The 20,061-nt window shown below is 52.2% G+C and overlaps 2 protein-coding genes and 1 pseudogene across 7 annotated transcripts in view; 2 read left to right on the top strand and 1 right to left on the bottom strand.

Annotated features, from left to right (window-relative positions):
- Rnf123 (ring finger protein 123) overlaps positions 1 to 12,681 on the bottom strand; it is a 29,259-nt gene extending 16,578 nt beyond the window's left edge. Inside the window, exons 1-22 of one of the 6 annotated variants that reach the window (XM_027933838.2) lie at positions 12,590 to 12,679; positions 10,821 to 10,921; positions 10,573 to 10,690; positions 10,209 to 10,293; positions 7,060 to 7,139; positions 6,833 to 6,927; positions 6,439 to 6,493; positions 6,241 to 6,326; positions 5,866 to 5,952; positions 5,580 to 5,647; positions 5,309 to 5,434; positions 4,785 to 4,899; positions 4,594 to 4,698; positions 4,007 to 4,132; positions 3,801 to 3,893; positions 3,657 to 3,730; positions 2,803 to 2,920; positions 2,499 to 2,598; positions 2,250 to 2,311; positions 2,011 to 2,082; positions 1,674 to 1,794; positions 1,092 to 1,193 (exon numbers count right to left, since the gene is read on the bottom strand). In XM_027933838.2, coding sequence (XP_027789639.1) covers positions 1,092 to 1,193; positions 1,674 to 1,794; positions 2,011 to 2,082; positions 2,250 to 2,311; positions 2,499 to 2,598; positions 2,803 to 2,920; positions 3,657 to 3,730; positions 3,801 to 3,893; positions 4,007 to 4,132; positions 4,594 to 4,698; positions 4,785 to 4,899; positions 5,309 to 5,434; positions 5,580 to 5,647; positions 5,866 to 5,952; positions 6,241 to 6,326; positions 6,439 to 6,493; positions 6,833 to 6,927; positions 7,060 to 7,139; positions 10,209 to 10,293; positions 10,573 to 10,654 — 1,852 coding nt within the window. In that variant the 5' untranslated portion in view covers positions 10,655 to 10,690; positions 10,821 to 10,921; positions 12,590 to 12,679. Of the gene's footprint in view, positions 1 to 1,091; positions 1,194 to 1,673; positions 1,795 to 2,010; positions 2,083 to 2,249; positions 2,312 to 2,498; positions 2,599 to 2,802; positions 2,921 to 3,656; positions 3,731 to 3,800; positions 3,894 to 4,006; positions 4,133 to 4,593; positions 4,699 to 4,784; positions 4,900 to 5,308; positions 5,435 to 5,579; positions 5,648 to 5,865; positions 5,953 to 6,240; positions 6,327 to 6,438; positions 6,494 to 6,832; positions 6,928 to 7,059; positions 7,140 to 10,208; positions 10,294 to 10,572; positions 10,755 to 10,820; positions 10,922 to 12,166; positions 12,258 to 12,589 lie in introns of those variants that run through there. The other 5 variants (XM_027933839.2, XM_027933842.2, XM_027933843.2 and 2 more) reach the window with 5 other exon arrangements.
- Positions 12,682 to 13,084: 403 nt separating this feature from the next.
- On the top strand, positions 13,085 to 19,662 carry Mst1 (macrophage stimulating 1). The gene is given in 18 exon segments (XM_071615712.1): positions 13,085 to 13,178; positions 15,332 to 15,479; positions 15,561 to 15,673; positions 15,755 to 15,869; positions 15,949 to 16,085; positions 16,166 to 16,286; positions 16,548 to 16,666; positions 16,846 to 17,014; positions 17,135 to 17,265; positions 17,356 to 17,458; positions 17,562 to 17,698; positions 17,788 to 17,823; positions 17,910 to 18,030; positions 18,201 to 18,278; positions 18,730 to 18,876; positions 18,961 to 19,067; positions 19,168 to 19,307; positions 19,433 to 19,662. Coding segments are annotated over 18 exon segments (2,178 nt in total). The 3' UTR covers positions 19,595 to 19,662.
- On the top strand, positions 13,707 to 14,213 carry LOC114091364 (2-iminobutanoate/2-iminopropanoate deaminase pseudogene; annotated as a pseudogene).
- Positions 19,663 to 20,061: the final 399 nt, after the last annotated feature.

The following is a 20,061-nucleotide window of genomic DNA, read 5'->3' on the forward strand; positions in this document are numbered from 1 at the left end:
TACACTGATTGTCCCATAAACAAAAGTAGGATGTGGTGGTGCAATCCTGTAATCTCAGTGGCTTAGGAGGCTGAGGCAGGAGGATCTTGAGTTCAAAGCCAGTCTCAGCATCTCAGCAAAGCCCTAAGCAACTCAGTGAGACCCTGTCTCTAAATAAAATATAAAAAGGACTGGGGATGTGGCTCAGTGGTTAAGCACACTGGGTTCAGTACCAAAAAAAAAAAAAAAAAGTAGGTCCCAGGCTGCTTATGCCTCTGCCCTACTTTGCACACTTCCCAGGGTGCCAAGCCTCATCCCAGGCTCCTCCTCATCTCTATGCCAACAGCTAACAGAACCAACCCATGCCTTGCTCCTTGAGCATCTCTAACACAAAACTTGTCATCCTGCAGTCCTTTTCCATGATAATTCCCTAGTGACCCAAACTCTGGCAGGACTGGGATCACCATTTACTTTTTCCTTTCACTTATGCCTTTCTCCTCTTCCTCCACTGCCTGGACAATTGACCTCCCTGACATCTTTCTCAATTCCCACACTCTGTCCTCCATACCATAGCAGGCAGAGGGAGATTCTTACAACAAAGCCCCCAATCTTACTCCCTGCCTTGTCCAAGACTTCCAAAGCTGCCCCTGGAATGGGTCCACACCTGCTTTGCACCCAAGGCCCTCACATTTGTCTCATTTCTCACCATTCCCTACTTCACATTTTACTCCCCAGCACACCAGCTGCTTTTTGTATCCTGGCTACACTGAGCTATTTCTAACTCTTTGTCCTGTGTACCCTACACCTCAGCCCTCAGCACTGGAGCAATCTGTGCCCATCCCTGAAGGCAGCTCAGGTAGCACCTGAACAGCCCTACCTTGCTAAAATCCCATGGTCCCATCAGTACACCTCTCCTCTGCTTCGTTAGTGCACTGCCAACCTTCCAGTGGAGTGGGTACCAGACTCAAGATCAGGGGCATGACAGATCAGCAGCTCCCTGAGTGTGTGGAGAGACTCAGGCGCCCTCTGGTGGGAATAGGGGAGGTCAGCACCCACAGCAGAGCCCTACCAGGCTAGATGGGATTGTTCACTGCCCAAGAAACTGCACGTACCTTTGAGGGTCTTTCGAAGATGTGACAGGAGGCCCCCAAGGCGTTGCAGGTCAAAGTAATCCACCTTGCCATTATAGAAGATCTGGGGTGGGATGTAAGCTTCTACAAGGAATTGGGGAGGCCGGGACAACAATCAGGGCTTAGTAGGATGACACTCCCTTCTACTCTGGTCTAGCATAGCCAGCCACTCAGAAGCAGAGAGAATCCCACCCCAAACTTATGAGATATCCCCAACTCAGTGTGGGTAAATTTTCCACTTTCCCCTGGAGAAACTACAACCCAAACACAGGGTCCCCCTGAACCCACTAAAGGTATCCCTACAAAGGACTACAAGGAGCTGGGTAGGCTAGTACTGAGACCTAGCAGGAACCTATAGGGATAGTAAGAAAAACATGGGCTCAATGGTCCTGAAACACAGAGCACTTGAAGCCCCAAGTGGAGAAGCCTTAGGTAGGGAAGGAATCAAATGGGCAGGAAGCTGGGGCAACTCCCACCAGCCTCTTACATCCAGTTCAGCATTTCACATTAACACGAGTATTAACTCTTTCTAGTGTTTCTGACCTGGGGCCAGGTTTTACTTACCCTCACTGAAGGAAGCATGGGGGTTGGAGGCCTTGTATTCATCCCAATAGTAGCGGAGGGCAGAGATGAGCCGGTGCAAAAAGCAGACCATGTATTCGGGGGGGCAGAGCATAGGCATGTTCTGTCAGCAGAGGACCCAAAACATTAGTGCTAGCCCACAGCCCAGCCCATTTCTTGTACAAGGACCTGCTCAGGATCCCAGGAGGGAAAGGTGGCAGAGAACAGAGCAGGATAAGGCAGAGATACAGCAGGCTGAGGGGTGCCAGAAGTCCAGGGTGCAGCCCCTACAACATAACCAGCCAGCAGTCCACTGAGGGCTGCCCTGGAGGACACCTACACCACGGCCACTGGCATTCTCCTGCAGAAACTTTCGGAACTTGGTCAGGAAGATGTATCTAGAAGCTTCACCCTTTAAGGAAAGGGGAAAAAGGCTAAAATAAGCTGAGAATGCTGGCCCAGACTGAAAGAGCTCAATGCTGTAACTTCCCACGAGCCAGCCCCTGTCATCTGGGTTTGGGTCCCAATAAAGTACCCCTCCCCATCAGAGACCCACACAGGAGTCTTGGAGTCACTCACCCCATTGTCATCTTTATTGTCCAATAGCAGCTTCAGGATCTGGACCTGTAGTTCTTCCACCACTGGGAATGCAGTGGGAACACAGTTCTCAGGCTCCCAGGGATGGAAGAGGGATACGTTTGGGTCAGGCCTCCTCCACCATCAGGGTCCTCCCAGCCCAACCCAGGCATGGGGTCACTGCCAAGTACTCCCAAACACATACACACAAATTCCCCACCCCCTACCCAGTGGCTGAAGCAGGGTGCAGACCTTCAATGCGTTTCTTCAGCCTTTGGCAGCCCCGCTCGTAGGCTCGCCGCCGTAGCCGCTCCTCAGCAGTCTCTTCATTTACCTCCTTACTCTCTCTGCCCTAGGCAGGGGCAGAGGACGGAAAACAGGGTTTACTGGGATCTTACTCAGTCTTAATTCAGACAAAAAAGCTCCATCCTCATTCCCCAGGACTCTAGGGACCAGGGCTGGGCAAAAGGCATCATGTGCTAACTGCCAGGCGGTTCTGGTAACCTGGGCCAGCCCTCACCATGACCACTGCCCACCCTACTTGGGGTCTGCCCACCTCCCTGCTGGAGCGGTGGGGCCACCAGGTGGTAGGAATGAGCTCCTGCAGGCCAGCTTCCTCTACACGCAGGGGACTCTTGATATAAAAGAAGACAACAGACCGGAGTACGTCGAAGCTAGTGGTGGTCAAGGAAGGGCTCAGCTCACGAAAGGACACCCTGCAAACCCTCATGAGCCTTCTCTGGGAAGCCTACCCTGATGTGTCCACTACCAAGGGTGCTATTGCTGCTATGTGCTTATCTCCCCAGATCATAAGCTTTAAGAGAGACCTATGGCTGTCAAGCCTGCATGATATCCAGCAGGTGCACAGAAATAGACAATTGTGGATGGCTTGTCACAGGAATAGACAACTGTGGGATGGACTAGAGAGAGAGGACCTGGGAACCTCTTTGAAGTCCCCAACTCTGGACCCTGTGTTTCCCAGCTTTGTTTCAGCCTTCTGGAGGCTGGAAGACCCAAACTAAGAAAATGGCCAGAAGCTTAGGCTTCCTGGTCAGGGACCCAGAGCTAGGCTCTCCTTCCTACTCAGAGGCTCTGCCTCCTTAGAGCAAAGGAACATAGACACAAAATGCAGAGCTATAGCTAAAGAGGACAGACCCTGGGGCCTCTCCCATACCTCCACATAGCTGTAGAGTCTACGGTAACCTGGAAAGCCCTGCTCAAGCGAGGCAGGCCTCAGCAGTCCTCCACTCTACCTTTCCTGCTCTGCTCAGAAGGTCCAGGGCCAGGGACTCAGTTCTAGTCCTGAGCCTCTCTGGGGGCCCCTGGATATAGGGACATTGCCCTTTCTGGCCTCTGCTTATCCCAGAACATTCTATATGGCTGGCCTGCCTGGCAGCAAGGGGAGGATACAGAACGTTGCTAAGCAGAAATTTGCGGGACTTCTGGTGCCTCAGAATGGAGATAGTGAGTCGCAGGTAGTGGATCTGTGGAGAGGGAATTCTCAGAATAGGCAAGTGAGGTACTGGGGCTCAGGGCAGGGACAGGCACTCCCACCTGCAGGCCCAGATCTGGAACAATGGGTGAGAACCGGTACAGCCGCAGCAGAGACATCATCAACTGCTTAAGGCAATCCTGTACCTCGTAGTCCTGGGGAGAGAGGCTAGGGCAGCCATTTGGGAGCCTTTTCCAAGACCCTTCCCATACCTCCCACCCCAGTGGAGCCAAACAGCCTGGCCTGAACCTAAGGTCAGGAATCTCACCTCCATGAAGAGCCACAAGAGGTCTAGAACCTGGTGCACCAGGGACTGTGCCTGTGCAGGTGTGCCCTTCTCCATGATGCCCAACAGGAAGCTCATGAGCACAGCCTCTACCAGATACACCTTGCGCTGTGTGAAAGGCAGGCATTGGTGAAGTGGCAGCCCTCAGCTCAGCTCAGGTAACCCCTGCCTGGCATATGGCCAAGGCTACACTGAAGGGTCAGGCCTCAGGCAATCTTGGGCCCCTCATGCAACCCTAAGACACAGAAGTGCCTTTCTGGGGTCTGAATTAGAGACAAGAAGAACCACTTCCTCACAACCCTTCTATGGCTTTGCACATGCAGTTTCCTTAGCCTACAACATCATTACCCTTCAATATTCTTCCCATAACATCCTCTGATGCAGTCAGCTGGAAGTGTCCCCTCCTCCCCAAGTGCTGTACTTGAAGTCTGAAGGCTCTGGTTGTGTGGGGGACTTGCTATGTGATGCTACTGGACCTCCTACACCTGAGCACTGCAGGTCCTGGTACAGGTTTCTACCATGGGCACAACTAGTATGGCCTGCTTCTTTCCTCCCTGTTGTTCTCTTACCAGGAGTGGTGCAAAATGCTGAAAGATGTGGGCCAGTGTGAGGAGAATGGTGGGCTGTCCTTGCAACTGCCACTCAGAGCTTTCCTTCTCCACTAGTCGACCTTCCTGTGGTGCGGGGAGGGGAAAATTAGGCCATATGGGGAGGAGGATTGGGAAAGAACCCCAGCTAGCCCGCCCAGACCCTGGCTCACCACGGGATCCAGCTCCACACTAAGCACTGCCCGGAAACAGCCCAGCAACCTCTGTGCCCTCACCAGGTCAGCACATGGTGGGTCCTGCAGGGGCCGGAAGCCGGCGACTGGGTAGGTGCCACAGAGTTAAGCCAGAAATGCATGACCTGAGGCTCAAATGTACCCTGCCCTCCCACTGTGTGCCCAAGGAGGGACTGGGCTCTAGGGCAGGCCTATGATGCTTGGTTTACATCACAACTCCATGGGGTAAAACTCTTGCCACTTCATATCCTTCATCTGCTCCAAGAAGTACTACAATGATAGTATCTAAAAAGATTGCTATAAGGACTGTTATCCTTGTACCCACCTACCTAAGGTGCACCCTATTCATATTTACTTCTCGCAGCAGCTAGCACCTGCCACAAGCCCCACAGTACTCCTGGGGCAAGGAGTCCCTCATCCTAGACTTCCTGCAATGCTCTTGGGGTAAGGAGCTCCTCATCTTAGATTCCAAGCCACCCACAGCCATCTTCCCAAAATGATATCGTAGAGGACGGCTGCCAAAGTTGAAGGCCACAGACTCCTTGAAAGACAAGCTGATGGCTGGGAAGTAGGCCATGCCCAGGCCCCTGGACAGGTTCTCAAAGGCAATGCCCAGTGACACACCATTCCTGGAGGAGAAGAGTACATCTGTGAGTCAGTGCCAAGAAGGATGTGACTTCCCACCTTCAGGCTACCAAACTTAGCCTGGGCCCCTGGGGACAGTCTGGGGAGGCCCTTAGAGGCCAGGCCTACAGATAAACATGGGAGACTCACAGGCAGAAAGACAGAGTACCATCATCCAGATCAATCAGGCAGCTCACAATGTCCCCCGCTGCCCATGCCTGCCATGAGAGGAGGGCTTACAGATGCATGAAAGCACAGCAGCCCTTTCACTCTGTACTCCTAGCTCTTTCTAGGACCACTTAGGGGAGACTAGATTCAAGCAGGGAAGCCCCGAATCTCTGTCCCTTCCCTGGTGACTTCAGTCCTTCATGGCTGCCCAGTGGCTCCAGATAAGTTATGGGGATAGTTATGGGGTTGTGATCCACATGGCCCTTACCTTGCCATAATTCGTTGTAGTCACATTCCACTTGCGCACCCGGTTCCCATCATAGGCATAGGAGTTGTGTGTATCTCCAACCCCCTCCTAGGGAGGAACTGCCTATGAGTTCTAGGGGGAGGGAGGTAGGAGCAGGCCAGAACCTACAAGTCATCAACCTTGGACTCCCCTGGCTCTAGAGAAGGGGGCTGATGCTTGTGAGGGGACAAGTAAGGGATTCTACCCTGAGGTGGACTGGAGTAGAATGGAACACATTCCTTCTCAAGAGGGAAGTCCAGGTTAGGGTCCTGAGCAGGTCTGGGGGTTGCCAGAACCCTGATGAGGACCATGAAAGGTAATGATCTCCCCAGGATGGGCCCCCTCCTCTGTGTGTACCTCCTGATTAAAGCGGCAGTTGATGGTGCACCAGCCGATCTGCATGAGCCCCTGGGAGGAGATGAGCACCTCATAGACCCACTTCCCTGGAACGAGCAGAGTTAGTGCCAGCAGATGGACAAAGACTTTCTCTTGCCTCAGGCTGGGGCCCTCAAACTTCATCCCAACTCTCTGGGCCTCAGGGAAGTATGGACTTACCTTTGTACACACATGTGGTAGAGCGGATAGTGCCAAAATTGCTGTGTCCAATCACCTGGGTAAAAAAGAGGGATGATAAGCTTCTTCTCAGGCACATAGACCCTATCTCCAGCTCAGCAAGCCCTGGTGGTACTGGCATGTTGTGGCTACCACTGCACATGCCTGAACAGGGTGGGAGGGGCTGTGCCTCTGTCAGGAGGTTCTGGACCAGAGGCATGATGTGAGAGGCTCAGAGATTTGTTGGGAAGGTTTCGGGGATATGTCAGGAGGATTTAGGGGTTGAGGACACATGGTCTGGGACTATGGTAGGATGAGTTTAGAAGGCCATATCAGGAGGAATTTGGGGCTGTCAGAAGGGGCTGGACCAGGGGGCCTATACCTCACCCTTACTCACCCCCAAGAGGTCATCATCAACTAGGAGAAGCCCCTCAAATCCTCCTGTGTGGTCCAGGACCACGGTGGATGGACCAAGCCGTCCTTCAGCTTGTCCTGAAGAGGAGAGGTATAGAGTTAGGCAGGGCAAATGGTATAAGAGATACATAGGGTGCACTGAGCTCACCAGAGAAGCCTCTAGGGCCCAGCTCTGCACCCCCCAGCCCCACTCCAGAGGATGCCACATACCCTGGCTTTCCTCATCCTCATTGTCCACCTGTAGCAGCTGGTCCAGATGCTCTGGCAGGTTCTGGAAGTTCAGGGGTTTCCTGGGGAAAGTGAGAGGCTGCCAGGGGCCCACAAGTCCTTGAAATCATCAGAGAACACTAAACCCTCTGCCTCATCCTAGACCCTGGTATGCTTCTGACTCAGAAGCTGGATTAGCCACCAAACTAAAAACTACAACCAGTCCTACAATTGGTACATGCACCTTGTGACTGTTATAAAAGAACAGCCTTTTCTAAACTTTAATACTTCCACCTACAAAAAGGGAACAACAGCTGTATGTCAGAGATGCTATGATGAGTCCAAGGAATAATGCATGCTTCCTGCATGTTCCATAACCTACCCACTCTTGAAGGTGGCTGTGTTGATTATGGCTGGGAAAAGAAGTCTAGGAGAAATACCAGTCCCCAAGATGTCCAGTACCAAGGCCACTTAATCCAGCCCTTGTTCTAGGCCTGTGGTTCCTTTCATGACAGACTTCCAGTCTTCCTATACACAGTTAGAGAAGACTCTGTTGAATTTAGTCTGGCAAATGAAAGGCTCAACTCTCTGAGGTGCTGGTTGGCATCCTATACCTACCTGTCCACAGATGGCCATCACATGGTCCACCTGCCTGTCACATGCCATAGCTAAAGGGTCTGGAAAAATCTGTCTGGGTGGCCACTTCATCTTCTTAGCACACATGCCCAGAGTAGAAAGGGCACTTTCTAATGCTGGCCAGCTCTGTCCTTAGCTCAACTACTAAGAATAGCAGGCAGTAGAGTGGGAGCAACCAGTAGGACTTGGCAGAGCATAGGCCCAATGCCCATCTGAATCCAGCCTACAGAATGCCAGTACCTGCTCTTCCACTTTTAATCCCAGTACTTACCCTACTCATCTACCACACAGTAGAATCTGGAAGGGGACACAGATGGATCAAAGCACCAACTCCCACAAGATAACTATGACCCAGGCTCAAGAACCACATATCTCCTTGCTATAAGCCACTAATGACCCTGAGCTGCAGGAGACCAAGATGCACAAAGGCCCCACCCCTGCTGAGCCCTAGGTAAAGATCAGGGGCAGCTATACAATGGGCTGTCCAGCCAATATGGAAGGCTGAAGCCGACCCCAGGGCATTGTCTGAATGTCATAATAGGCCCAAGGGTAATGCAGGCTTCCTAAAAAGCAGTTCTTGCAGGCCTAAATTTGGGAGGGCTGCACTTATGCCTGCCCCCAAGAGCAGACTGCACACTGCTGTGGGCAAGTAGCTTGAGAGAGCCTACACTGAGTGCCTGCAGCACTGACATTTAGCCAACACCAGCACTTGTATGCACTTTCTGAATTTCCTATGTCTCAGCCCAGGGGCCTACATTTCCATAACTACTGACCGATGGCCCTACCACCTGCTCTCCCTCCTGGCAGCCACAGCACCACCAAGAGCAGGACCATCTCTGGTATCACATGAGGTAGGGATCAGATGGCCCTGAGAATAGGCCAGGCCTGGGGTTGGGGAAAAGGTGGCTAGAATCCCTCCACAAGTAGGAATCGTTTGACCACCATAGTCACTCAAATAGAACAGGCAATGGTGCTGCCTTTTGGGCCTAGCCCAAGAGCACAGATCATGAAGGATAGAAGAGTCAAGACTGGTAAGGGACACAGAGGCAGGGACACCCACACCTCACTGAAGGGAGGAAGAATCTACATGATCCTATAAAAAAATTTGTCAACAGCCAGGCACAGTGGTACACATCTGTAATCCCAGCGCTTGAGAGGCCGAGGCAGGAGAGAGATGGAGGCAGGAATGAGGCGGAGGCAGAAGGATCACAAGCCAACCTCAGCAAAAGCAACTCAGTGAGACTCTGTCTCTAAATAAAATACAAAATAGGGCTGGGAATGTAGCTCAATGGTCAAGTACCCTTGATTTTAATCTCCAGTGATCGAATGCCCCTGATTTCAATCCCCAGTATCCCCTCACAAAAAAAGAATTTGTCAACAGTCTTTAAAGTATTTGCAGTTGGGCTGGGGGTGTGGCTGAAGCGGTAGCACCTGGCAGGCATGCGGCCCTGGGTTCGATCCTCAGCACCACGTACAAATAAAGATGTTGTGTCCGCCGAAAACTAAAAAATAAATATTAAAAAATTCTCTCTCTCTCTCTCTCTCTTAAAAAAAAAAAGTATTTGCAGTTCAAATATGTTAGCCGACAAGACTGCAATCCTGGATATACTCACAGAATTGCTTGTAAAAGCAAAAGTTCCTCCAAATGAGGGCAGTAATATGGGCCATGGCAAAACCTTGGTCCTAAAAGATGGCCACCAAGATCCATTTATAATGTGGAAAAATACTCATGGGATAATGTCTGATGATGAAAATAGGATTCAAACTTCTACAAACTTTTGGAAGTGAGGGACATGTTCATTACCTTGATGTTAGAGATGGTTTCATAGGTTACATACATGTTAAAACTTAACAAGTTGTGTACTTTAAATACAGGCAGTTTATTCTTTGCCAATTAAAGCTCAAAAATGTTGAAGAGGGGCACTGAAGGTGACAACATTTTTTAGAAGTTTTATATAGAGCATAATCTGAACTATATACATTGTGAGATGAAGTAAACAGAAAGGAATCACATCTAAATTGTCACACTGGAATAACAAAGTGACAGATGACTTTGCTTCTCTCTTAAAGTTTCTGCTAAAGTATATTTTTAACTTTTACATAGACTAAACTTAAATTGTATTACATTTGCAAATAAAAGGGCCCAGTGGGGTTTGTACTTTACAAACTTAGGCAGAGGCAACAAGGGGCCAGGGTGGGGCAGAGGTGCAGGCAGGTACACATAGGGCCAGATTCTGAACGTGGAAGAGGACCAGGTGCTATGTTAGCACTGCACCAGCACCCCTCCCTGACCTCCACAACATCCTCAGAAGGAAGGAACTAGCACCACCTGGAAGGAGGAAGAAGTAGAGACCAGAAGGTAGACTCTCTGGCCACAGGTCTCTGAGCCAGGAGCTGAGTGAGATCAGAACCCAAGCCACACTGCCCAGAGGACAGGATGCCCTTCTGCACAACTCCAGCCTCCAGCCTTGGGTCAGGCCCATCAGAGTGAGGAGGGGCTACCCCCCCAGCCATACCTGCTGGTGGCTGCGGGGGGTACATGGTCAGGAGAGGAAAAGATGCGGTGTAGGTAGTCATTCAGCAGCTTCTCGTGCACAATGCCTGAGTCACAGGTCAGAAGGGAAAAAAGGGGCACATGGTCAGCACAGCTCCTGGCTCCTGCTGACCCCAGAGACTGTTGGTCCTTGGCCAGTCAAAGGGGTCAAAAGAACAGCCATGTTGGATGCACTACCCTCAATTGCTAATGGAGAAGAACTGGCTCACAGGACAAGAGATGCTGAAAGGCCTGAGGCTCATTGGACCCCAGACTTTGCTGCATTTGTCCCTACCTTCTCTTTCCCCCAATGCAAGGAGCATCCTCCCTGCCCTGCCAGCCCTTACCTGTGACCCTGGATTTCTCAGCATCTGAGGTCAGCCTATAGCTCTTGCGGGAGAAAGACATGCCGGCCCCCTTGGACGCCATCCTTCATCTCTCATGGGCAGCTAGTGGTCCTGGAGGCTGAGCCAAATGCAAAGCCTGTCTACTCAAGGCCAGCTAAGGGCTTTCACACCTGACCTCGGTCCTGCAATGGTAGGAAGGCTTGGGAGCAGGTGAGGCCAGAAGCATGCACACTCACACACATACCAACCTAGGGCAGAGAAAGCAAGGGCTCCCAGCTTCCTATGCAGGGAAGGTAGGTAGGGTCTGGGTCCAATGTTCCACACTGTGTCTCAGTGCCTAGCATAGGGCCTAGCAGAGAGCAGGTGTCAGATATATGTTTGCTGAATCATAACTAGATGACTTAGCTCTTGAAAATCAGACCAAAATGTCCAAAGTGAGGTGGCCCAGCGCCAAAGTCCCTGTATCTACTTCAGTTGTAATCTACACTGGGTCTAGCTCATATCCAGAAGAGGTATATAGCACCTTCCCCCAAATACAGGAAACTACTAGTCTAGCCATGTTCAGCCACAAGTCCTACTTATTCTTCCAAGGATGAGACTTCTCTCAGCTCAGGTTGCTCCCTTCTCTTGTCCACAATCCTGCTAGGCTTCTTGTTTCCATTCACACACGCACCACCCACCCCATCTAAGCACCACTCTTGCCCAGCCCTCATTTTAGACTCCACTGGTCTTCTTACAAAGCACACTGTTGCTGTTTCTGCTCGAGAAGCTGCACTATATCCCTAGTGCTGTCCAACACAGTAGCCAGCAGCCACGTGTGGTTATTTAAATTTGAATTAAAGTCTGAAAAGTTTAGACTAAATTTCTTAGTAACATTAGCCACATTTCAGAAGTCCAATGACCCCAGGTGGCTGTGCTATACTGTTCAACACAGAGATAGTATATCTCCATTATTACAGTTCTACTAGTCTCTTTCTAGAACTCGGCCCTTCAGTACTGCCTTAGTTAGCACTTTTTCCTGCAACCCACTCTTATCTCACCCCAAACAGGTCCTGTGCTCCCACCACTAACTCCTGCCATCTGCTCTACATCTGCCTAGGTAAGATGATTCTCTTGCCCTGCCACCCACTGGGGGATCTCAGTGGGCGTCCATATCCAGTGCCCCTTCACATCTAAGCAGTTCTAAGACTGATAAGACGCGGTCATTCAAACCTTCTGGAAGTTAACCTTCCAGAAGATCATTCTGGGTCTCAGGTGTTGAGGTTTCAAATGAAAGGCGGCCCCTGCCCCTGCTTGGGCGGGGGGCATCCCTGACACTGTGATCCTGCCCAGTTCTGTCCAGGGATCCAGGCATGGAAACAAACCGACTCTGTCTCAGAGTCCAAGGACGCCAAGGGCAACTCATGGCTCCCCCAAGTCGCCCCCATCTGGCCTCAAGCTCCAAAGGACCCTAGGCCAGCTCCCGCTCTGAGTCCCACACCACAAGTCGCGACACTCCTCCCCCGAGGCGGGAGCTGTCGCTCTGCACTGGCCAAGGGCTCGAGGGGAGCGTCAGGGACCCGTTCCGCTCAGAGCCCGTCGGCCCCTCACTCACCCCCAGCCTCGGCGGCCGCGACCGGCTCACAACATCCGCCTAGCCTCTCGGCTACGGAGTCCGTCCAGGGCCAAACCATGCGCCCTCTCACGCGCAGCGCCTTCAGCCGTGCACGCGCACGCGCACGCATAGACGCACTGGCCTCGCTAGGCCACTGTCAGGGAAATCCCTCTGCCAACCGCAGGACTGTCCTCAACCTGTTTCAACCCCCACACCCCCTGCCTTGGGGGAGCTGCTAGCCCAGCCGTGGTCTAAGGCCACGTCCTGACAGGGATCCCAAGGCCAGCTGTCTCTGTTCCTGGCCTACTTGGAGGATTGGCCCATGTGTCTTCCAGGCCCATATGCTTGAAAGACCACTCCTGCTAGAGTCGCTGCTACCTGTCATCTCCACCCCTATTTAGGCCCAAAAGGGGACTTGCTCACCTTCCTTGGGACGATACTTCTGGCAGGCAGTGAGCCTTCCTGGCTGTGCTACCAGGGGTGTGGGCTGACTTGTCTACAGCTGGGGCACTGCTGATAAGGCAAGAAAAGGGGGAACCAGTACTGGGGCTGGGCAGATAATATTTCCCAATTTACAGGGGGAAACTGAGGTTCAGAAATTTAATGTCACCACCCAGGCCTCTGACAGCATCCAATGACAATCCGATGGGCTTTTCTGTCCAGTGCCCTTGGACAGAAAAGGCTGTAGGGAGGCTTCACCCCCATCCCAGGCTACTTTGAGTCTCCCCTGTTAATCTTACTAGTCTCTGACCACTTCCTAGGACCCTCAGAGGTCTAGGTGTGCCAGGGTGAAGGCCCTTGTGCTAGCCCTATCTGGCTCCTGCCACAGGGTTTCAGGTCAGGCCCCAGCAGCCCTGGAGTGGGGGTGTGTGGCCACAGCCACCCAATCCTGTAGGGCCAGGTTTCACAACTTCCCCGATGGGACTGTAGTGGGTCACAGTGCAGCCTCTTGCCAGGAGGATGGGGTGGTTCCCAATCCTGTTGCTTCTGACCCAGGTCTTAGTGGCCCCAGGTGAGTTCCCCCACCTCTAATCCTCACCTGCCTTTAGGAGGGGGTAGACCCTAGGCCCATGCTACTGTTTTTGTCAGGAGCTCACTTTCCCACTGGGCAGGGAGAAATGACCTTGGCCTCTTGAACAGAGCTGGGAAGACTTGGAACACACACACACAAAAACCACTGTCCACTCAGGCCTACGTTCACATGTCTGCTGTAGCATTAAAGCAGTGTTGGGACTACTCAGCTGAACATACATAGCAGGCAGTGACTCCTTTTGAGCCTGATCTACCCCCTAACCTAGCATATGCCTTCATGTTCATGAGAGCCCAGACTTGGAGTCAGAATGCCAGGTTGGGGCCCTCCCTGAGTAAAGTAATAGCTCTGAGTCTAAGTATTCTCATTTAAAGGATGAGTTGGGAGCGAGCGCGCTCCACCGTCCCTCCAGCAGACGCTGCCTGGGGCTGGTCAGTTGTTGGGTGAGAATTGGGTAGGGCTGGTGAAGGGGTATCTTCTGTTGGAGGGGCATAAGAAAGAAGTACTGAAATGTCGTCACTTATCAGAAAGGTGATCAGCACCGTGAAAGCCCCAAGGGCCATTTGTCCCTACAGTTAAGCAGTGTTAGTGGACAAGACCATTTACATCTCTGGACAGATAGGCATGGATCCTTCCAGTGGACAGCTTGTACGTGGAGGGATAGCAGCAGAAACTAAACAAGCTCTCACAAACATGGGTGAAATTCTGAAAGTGGCAGACTGTGACTTCACTAATGTGGTCAAAGCAATTGTTTTGCTGACTGACACGAATGACTTCAATACTGTCAATGAAATCCACAAACAGTATTTCAAGAGTAATTTTCCTGCTAGAGCTGCTTTCCAGGTTGCTGCTTTATCCAAAGGAGCATGCATTGAGATTGAAGCAGTGGCTGTCCAGGGACCTCTCACAACGGCAGGTTTATAAGTGGGCAGTGTTATTCTCATCATGTCTTTAAATTAACATTTTGATTCTTACAATTGATGTTGAAAGTATACATGTGACTAAAATATCTGTAGTTATCATGGATGAAAGGGAAGTGACCACAACACTCAGAGCAACCAAGAGATCTTTATTGCAGCAGTGCAACAGAGGAGAAGAGAAAGAGAGAGAGAGAGAGAGAGAGAGAGAGAGAGAGAGAGAGAGAGAGGGAGGAGAGCACGCGCGCAAAGGAGACAGAGCAAGAGAGAAGAGAGAGAGGGGCCCGGCAGGAGGGAGTTTTTATAGCCCAAATCTAATGAGGTCTCTGGGTCTGCAAGCTGCCTTGTTGGCACAAGGGGGGTTACATGTTCGGCCTTGAGCAGGGGGTTGAGTGTTCAGCCTTGAGCGGGGGCTTGGGTGTTTGGGCTTGAAGCAAATAGTTGATAAAGAACCAGACAGAGGGTTTGAGAGGCCAGGTCATCCTGCAGTTAACTTTGTTTGGCATGCCCTGCAGACAGCTTACTCAGCCTGTCCTGCACCTAACAATGGAAATACCATATTATACAGGGAGTTGACATGAATTGAATATTAGATAATGAATCCAAGTACTGATGCTACAAATTACACATGTGTGCACTCATTGCTGAATATGGGAGAAGGGACACTCATTACATAGTCACTCAAGTAAACTAAAGTACAGGGGAAAAATAACACAGGGTAGATGAGTTATTGTTCCTGAAAAATAATAAAGAGCAAGCCTAATTCAATTTCATTCTATTCAATTAAATGATATGAAATATTTAGTTCTCATGTTAGATATGTGATTCTGCTTTTACTTGTAAAATATTCACTCTTGAGTGGTAGAAGTAAAAGTGGACCAAAATTTTATGTAGACAATATTTTTCTAATGGAAATAAAATACATATGCAGATTAAAAAAAAAAAAGGATGAGTTGGTTAAACTTCACAGGGCAAGCACCATCACCCACAGTTCTCATGGAATATGTTAGATCTGAGCTGTACCTGGCCTGCTAGAGGTACTAGTGATGACAATTGGCATGTCTGGGCCTACTTCCCACACCCTATGCAGGGGGCACTGGACTGGCTCTTGAAAGTGCAAACAGAATTTATCCTTGTATCTGATCTTCTGAATGGACAAAATGTGGAACATGCCACTGACATGCATGACAACTTGTCCTGTGCCCACCCCACACACAGGACAGCGCTCACCACTGAATGACTTCCAGGTGCTTCGTGGCACAGAACTGCAGCACCTGCTACATGCAGTGATACCAGGGCCTTGGCAGGAGGATGTGGCAGATGCTGAAGAGTGTGCTAGGCTCTGTGGGCCCCTCCTGGACTGCCGGTGAGTGCCCATGTGGTCTAGATTTGGCTGGAGGTATGGGAACCTGGGCCTCTGAATAACCCTGTGCCTTCTCCTCCCCAGTGCCTTCCATTATAACATGAGTAGCAATGGTTGCCAACTCCTGCCGTGGACCCAGCACTCACCCCACATGCAGCTACAACGTTCTGGGTGCTGTGATCTCTTCCAGAAGAAAGGCAAGTGGGTGCAGGGAAGAGCAGGGCGAATATGAGGTCAGGGGCCTCAGACCCTCTTAACCTTTCATCTCTTGCTTCCAGACTATGTGCGGTCCTGCCTCATGGACAATGGGGTTGGGTACCGGGGCACTGTGGCAAAAACAGCAGGTGGCCTGCCCTGCCAAGCTTGGAGACACAGGTTCCCTAACGACCACAAGTGAGACTGATATTTCCCCTTTATCCCGGCCCGTAGACTTTCCGCAGCACACAATGTAGCAACGACTCTCTGCCTCCAGGTATACTCCCACACTCCGGAACGGCCTGGAAGAGAACTTCTGCCGCAATCCTGACGGGGACCCTGGAGGTCCCTGGTGCTACACGACAAACCCTGCAGTGCGCTTCCAAAGCTGCGGCATCAAGTCCTGCCAGGAGGGTAAGCAGCGCTCGGTCAAGCCTGGGGAGGGAGGAACAGGCCCACTCCTGTCCAGGAACGTACTGGCGCTGTGTCTCCAGCTGCTTGCATTTGGTGCAACGGCGAAGATTACCGCGGCGCGGTGGACCGTACAGAGTCGGGACGCGAGTGCCAGCGCTGGGACCTGCAGCACCCGCATTCGCATCCCTTCGAGCCTGGCAAGTACGTGTGGGTGCGCAGAATCTGCTCTCCGGGGGCGGGGCTAAGGGAAGGTCCAGACCTACAGGAGTGGGGCTGTAGGTCCTACCCTGACCGGAAGGGTCAGGGGAAAATGACCCTTCACTTTCATCAGATCCACCCCATCCCCAGACCTGGTACAGTATGAGAAGTGCGGACAGGCTGGATCAGCAGCAGGTTCAGCAAGAAGGAAATTGGGCAGGGGCAGAGTCCCAGGGTCTTCTTCATGCCCGCTACTACCCCCAGGTTTCCGGACCAAGGTCTGGATGACAACTATTGCAGAAATCCTGATGGATCTGAGCGACCCTGGTGCTACACTACAGACCCGCAGCTCGAGCGAGAATTCTGCGACCTCCTCCGTTGTGGTAGGCCACGGGGACTGAGCTTGGAAGGGCATCTGGGAAAAGTTGGGGGAAGAGCGTGACTTGGCTGGGGTGGGACAACCCAACGGGAAGTTAAGAGCAAATCCTGCTGAGTACTAAAGATCCATAAGAGGAAAAGCTCAGCCTCCGGTCAGGGTCCGATCTTCCCCGGTCCATCCAAGGATCCGAGGTACAACCAAGCCGCGAGGCCACAACATTCAGCTGCTTCCGCGGAAAGGGTGAGGGCTATCGGGGCACAGCCAATACTACCACTACGGGCGTGCCTTGCCAGCGTTGGGACGCTCAGAGCCCGCATCAGCACCGGTTTGCGCCGGAAAAATACGCTTGCAAGTGAGTGATCCTAGGGCGCTGGGGGGAGTATTCGGGCGGGAGGGGGCGGGACTTGAAGGAGTTTGGGGGAGGGGGTGCGGCTGGAGGCCCGGCCCCACAGCGGAGGCCGCTGTCTTCCAGGGACCTTCGGGAGAACTTCTGCCGAAACCCAGACGGCTCCGAGGCGCCCTGGTGCTTCACATCACGGCCTGGTATGCGCGTGGCTTTTTGCTACCAGATCCAGCGCTGTACTGACGACGTGCGGCCGGAGGGTAAGGCCCGAGCAGAAGGGATAGAAGCGCCAAGCTTGAGGGTCAGGGCGAGGACTGGAGCTGACCGCTGCTCTTGCCCGCCCATGGCAGATTGTTACCACGGCTCAGGCGAGCAGTACCGCGGCTCAGTCAGCAAGACCCGCAAGGGTGTCCAGTGCCAGCGCTGGTCTGCTGAGACACCGCACAAGCCTCAGTAAGTGCGCTTTAACCTTGGGCAATATGCTTTGGCTTCTTGGACCTGAGTCTGGAGAAAGCTTGAGACCACCCTGCCATGATTTTGTTCTGGCTTCACCTAGATACACGCCCTCCTCAGTTCCTCAAGCTCAACTGAAGGAAAACTTCTGCCGGAATCCAGATGGGGATAGTCATGGGCCATGGTGCTACACCATTGACCCAGGGACTCCGTTTGACTACTGTGCCCTTCGACGCTGCAGTGAGTGTTGATAACTCTTCCCCATATACTGCCTCAGCCATCAACGTCAGACTGGTTCTCCCATAACCTGGATATACTTGGTCTTTCAGATGATGACCAGCCACTGTCCATCCTAGATCCCCCAGGTGAGGACTTGGGCAAGTAGTGAGTAGAGCCCCTTTGTCCCTCCACCTCTATCCAAGGGGGTTTCATCAGCCACCCCCATCCCCAGACCAGGTACAGTTTGAGAAATGCGGCAAGAGGGTGGACAGGCTGGATCAGCAGCGCTCCAGGCTCCGTGTGGTGGGGGGCCATCCTGGGAACTCACCCTGGACAGTCAGTTTGCGTAACCGGTGAGGCAAAAATGTCTGCCCCCCCCAGGAGAGGAGCTGAGGTTGTGTCCTGCGTTTATGCTAGTGGGGGATGGGAACCTGCTGCTGGTCTCAAATCCTACCCAGAAAATGGCAGGTCCAGTATGTGTCCCAGAATTCACTGTCTCTTCTCCTAATCCCAACTCTTGCAGGCAGGGCCAGCATTTCTGTGGAGGGTCCCTAGTAAAGGAACAGTGGGTACTGTCTGCCCGGCAATGCTTCTCATCCTGGTGAGCCTCTTGGGTTTGGGGAACTCAATCCCACTCTTGTCTTCCCTCTAGCCACCTTCCCCAGACAAGCCTAACAAGTGAGCCAGGAGGCAGCACACTGGCAATCAAGAGTGCTCTAGGGCTAGAGTTGTGGCTGCTGGCATGTGTGAGGCATGCATGTAATAAATTAGCCAGGTGTAGTGGTGCAGGCCCGTAATCCCAGCAGTGGGGGAAGCTGAGGCAGAAGGATTAGAGTTCAAAGCCAGACTCGGCAAAAGCAAGGGGCTAAGCAACTCAGTGAGACCCTGTCTCTTTAAAAAAAAAAAACAAACACACACACACACACACACACACACACACAAAATATAGGGCTGGGGATGTGCTCACTGGTGAATTGCCTCCTAGTTCAATCCCTGGAACCAAAATAAATAAATAATTAAATAAAAACTATCTAACAGAGCTTCTCTTCTAGCCATGAACCTCTCACGGGATATGAAGTGTGGTTGGGCACCCTGTTTCAGAACCCACAGCCAGGGGAGCCAGGCTTGCAGCAGATCCCAGTGGCCAAGATGGTGTGTGGGCCCTCAGGCTCCCAGCTTGTCCTGCTCAAGCTGGAGAGGTATGTGGACAAGTTCAGAGGGTGTAAGGTATAAGGGTTGGGCCTTGGGGCCTCAGGTGCTGACTACCCTTTTTTCTGCTAAAGACCGGTGATCCTGAACCAGCGTGTGGCCCTGATCTGCCTACCCCCTGAGCGGTATGTGGTGCCTCCAGGGACCAAGTGTGAGATTGCAGGCTGGGGTGAGACCAAAGGTAAGAACACAGTGCATAATCATGGACTGCTCCAGGCCAGAAGGTCCAGCTCTGGGCCCTGCCCAAGGGCCTCTCCTTCTCCCCATTCTCCTCACTGTAGGTACAAGTGATGACATGGTCCTAAATGTGGCCTTGCTGAAAGTCATCTCCAACCAGAAGTGTAATGTCAAGCATCGAGGACGTGTCCGAGAGCACGAGATGTGCACTGAGGGATTATTGGTCCCTATGGGGGCCTGTGAGGTCAGTGGTTAGGCTCCTGGGCCAGCCCAGGGAGGGTGTGAGGGGTTGGAGATGTATGATTTCAACCTCAAGAGGATAATCACTGCCATGGTCCAAGGCTCTCAACAGTTCCCTCCACCTGCCAGGGTGACTACGGTGGCCCACTTGCCTGCTTTACCCATGACTGCTGGGTCCTGGAGGGAATTATAATCCCCAACCGAGTGTGTGCCCGGCCCGGCTGGCCAGCCATCTTCATGCGTGTCTCTGTGTTTGTGGACTGGATTCACAAGGTCATACAGCTGGGCTAGGCCTGGTCTTAACCCCTTGCATTAGGGAGCACAAAATTTGTCAGACATAAAGCCACCTTTTCTCTTTACACCTGTGGAGAATGCCTCTTAGCTCTGCTTCTAGGGAATGAGTTTGTGACTCCTTATTAGGGCCTGGGTGGCTGGAGCCCAGCAACCATTGGCTAGGTGGTCTGACCCTGGAAGTACTTTTGCCTGTGGGTTCTGTGGAGGTGCAAGGTCTCATGCATCCTCCAGAGGTACTTTTGGGAGTAGAGGGTGGTGCAGAGCAGATTCTAACTGAAAAGACAATAGCTGAAGAAGCTAGCCTGGTGCTGAGTCCCATTTGGCTAAAACTGACAGGCGCAGAGCCTCTCACTTCCCTCTGCTTCTGTCATTGGAGACACATGAAGCCCTTGTAGCTATCACATTCAAGGCCGTAGGCCTCTGGACCCCAGGATTAGGGATGGGGATGGGGATGGGAATGGCGT

Source organism: Marmota flaviventris, chromosome 8 (genome assembly GCF_047511675.1).
Source record: "Marmota flaviventris isolate mMarFla1 chromosome 8, mMarFla1.hap1, whole genome shotgun sequence".
NCBI lineage: Eukaryota > Metazoa > Chordata > Mammalia > Rodentia > Sciuridae > Marmota > Marmota flaviventris.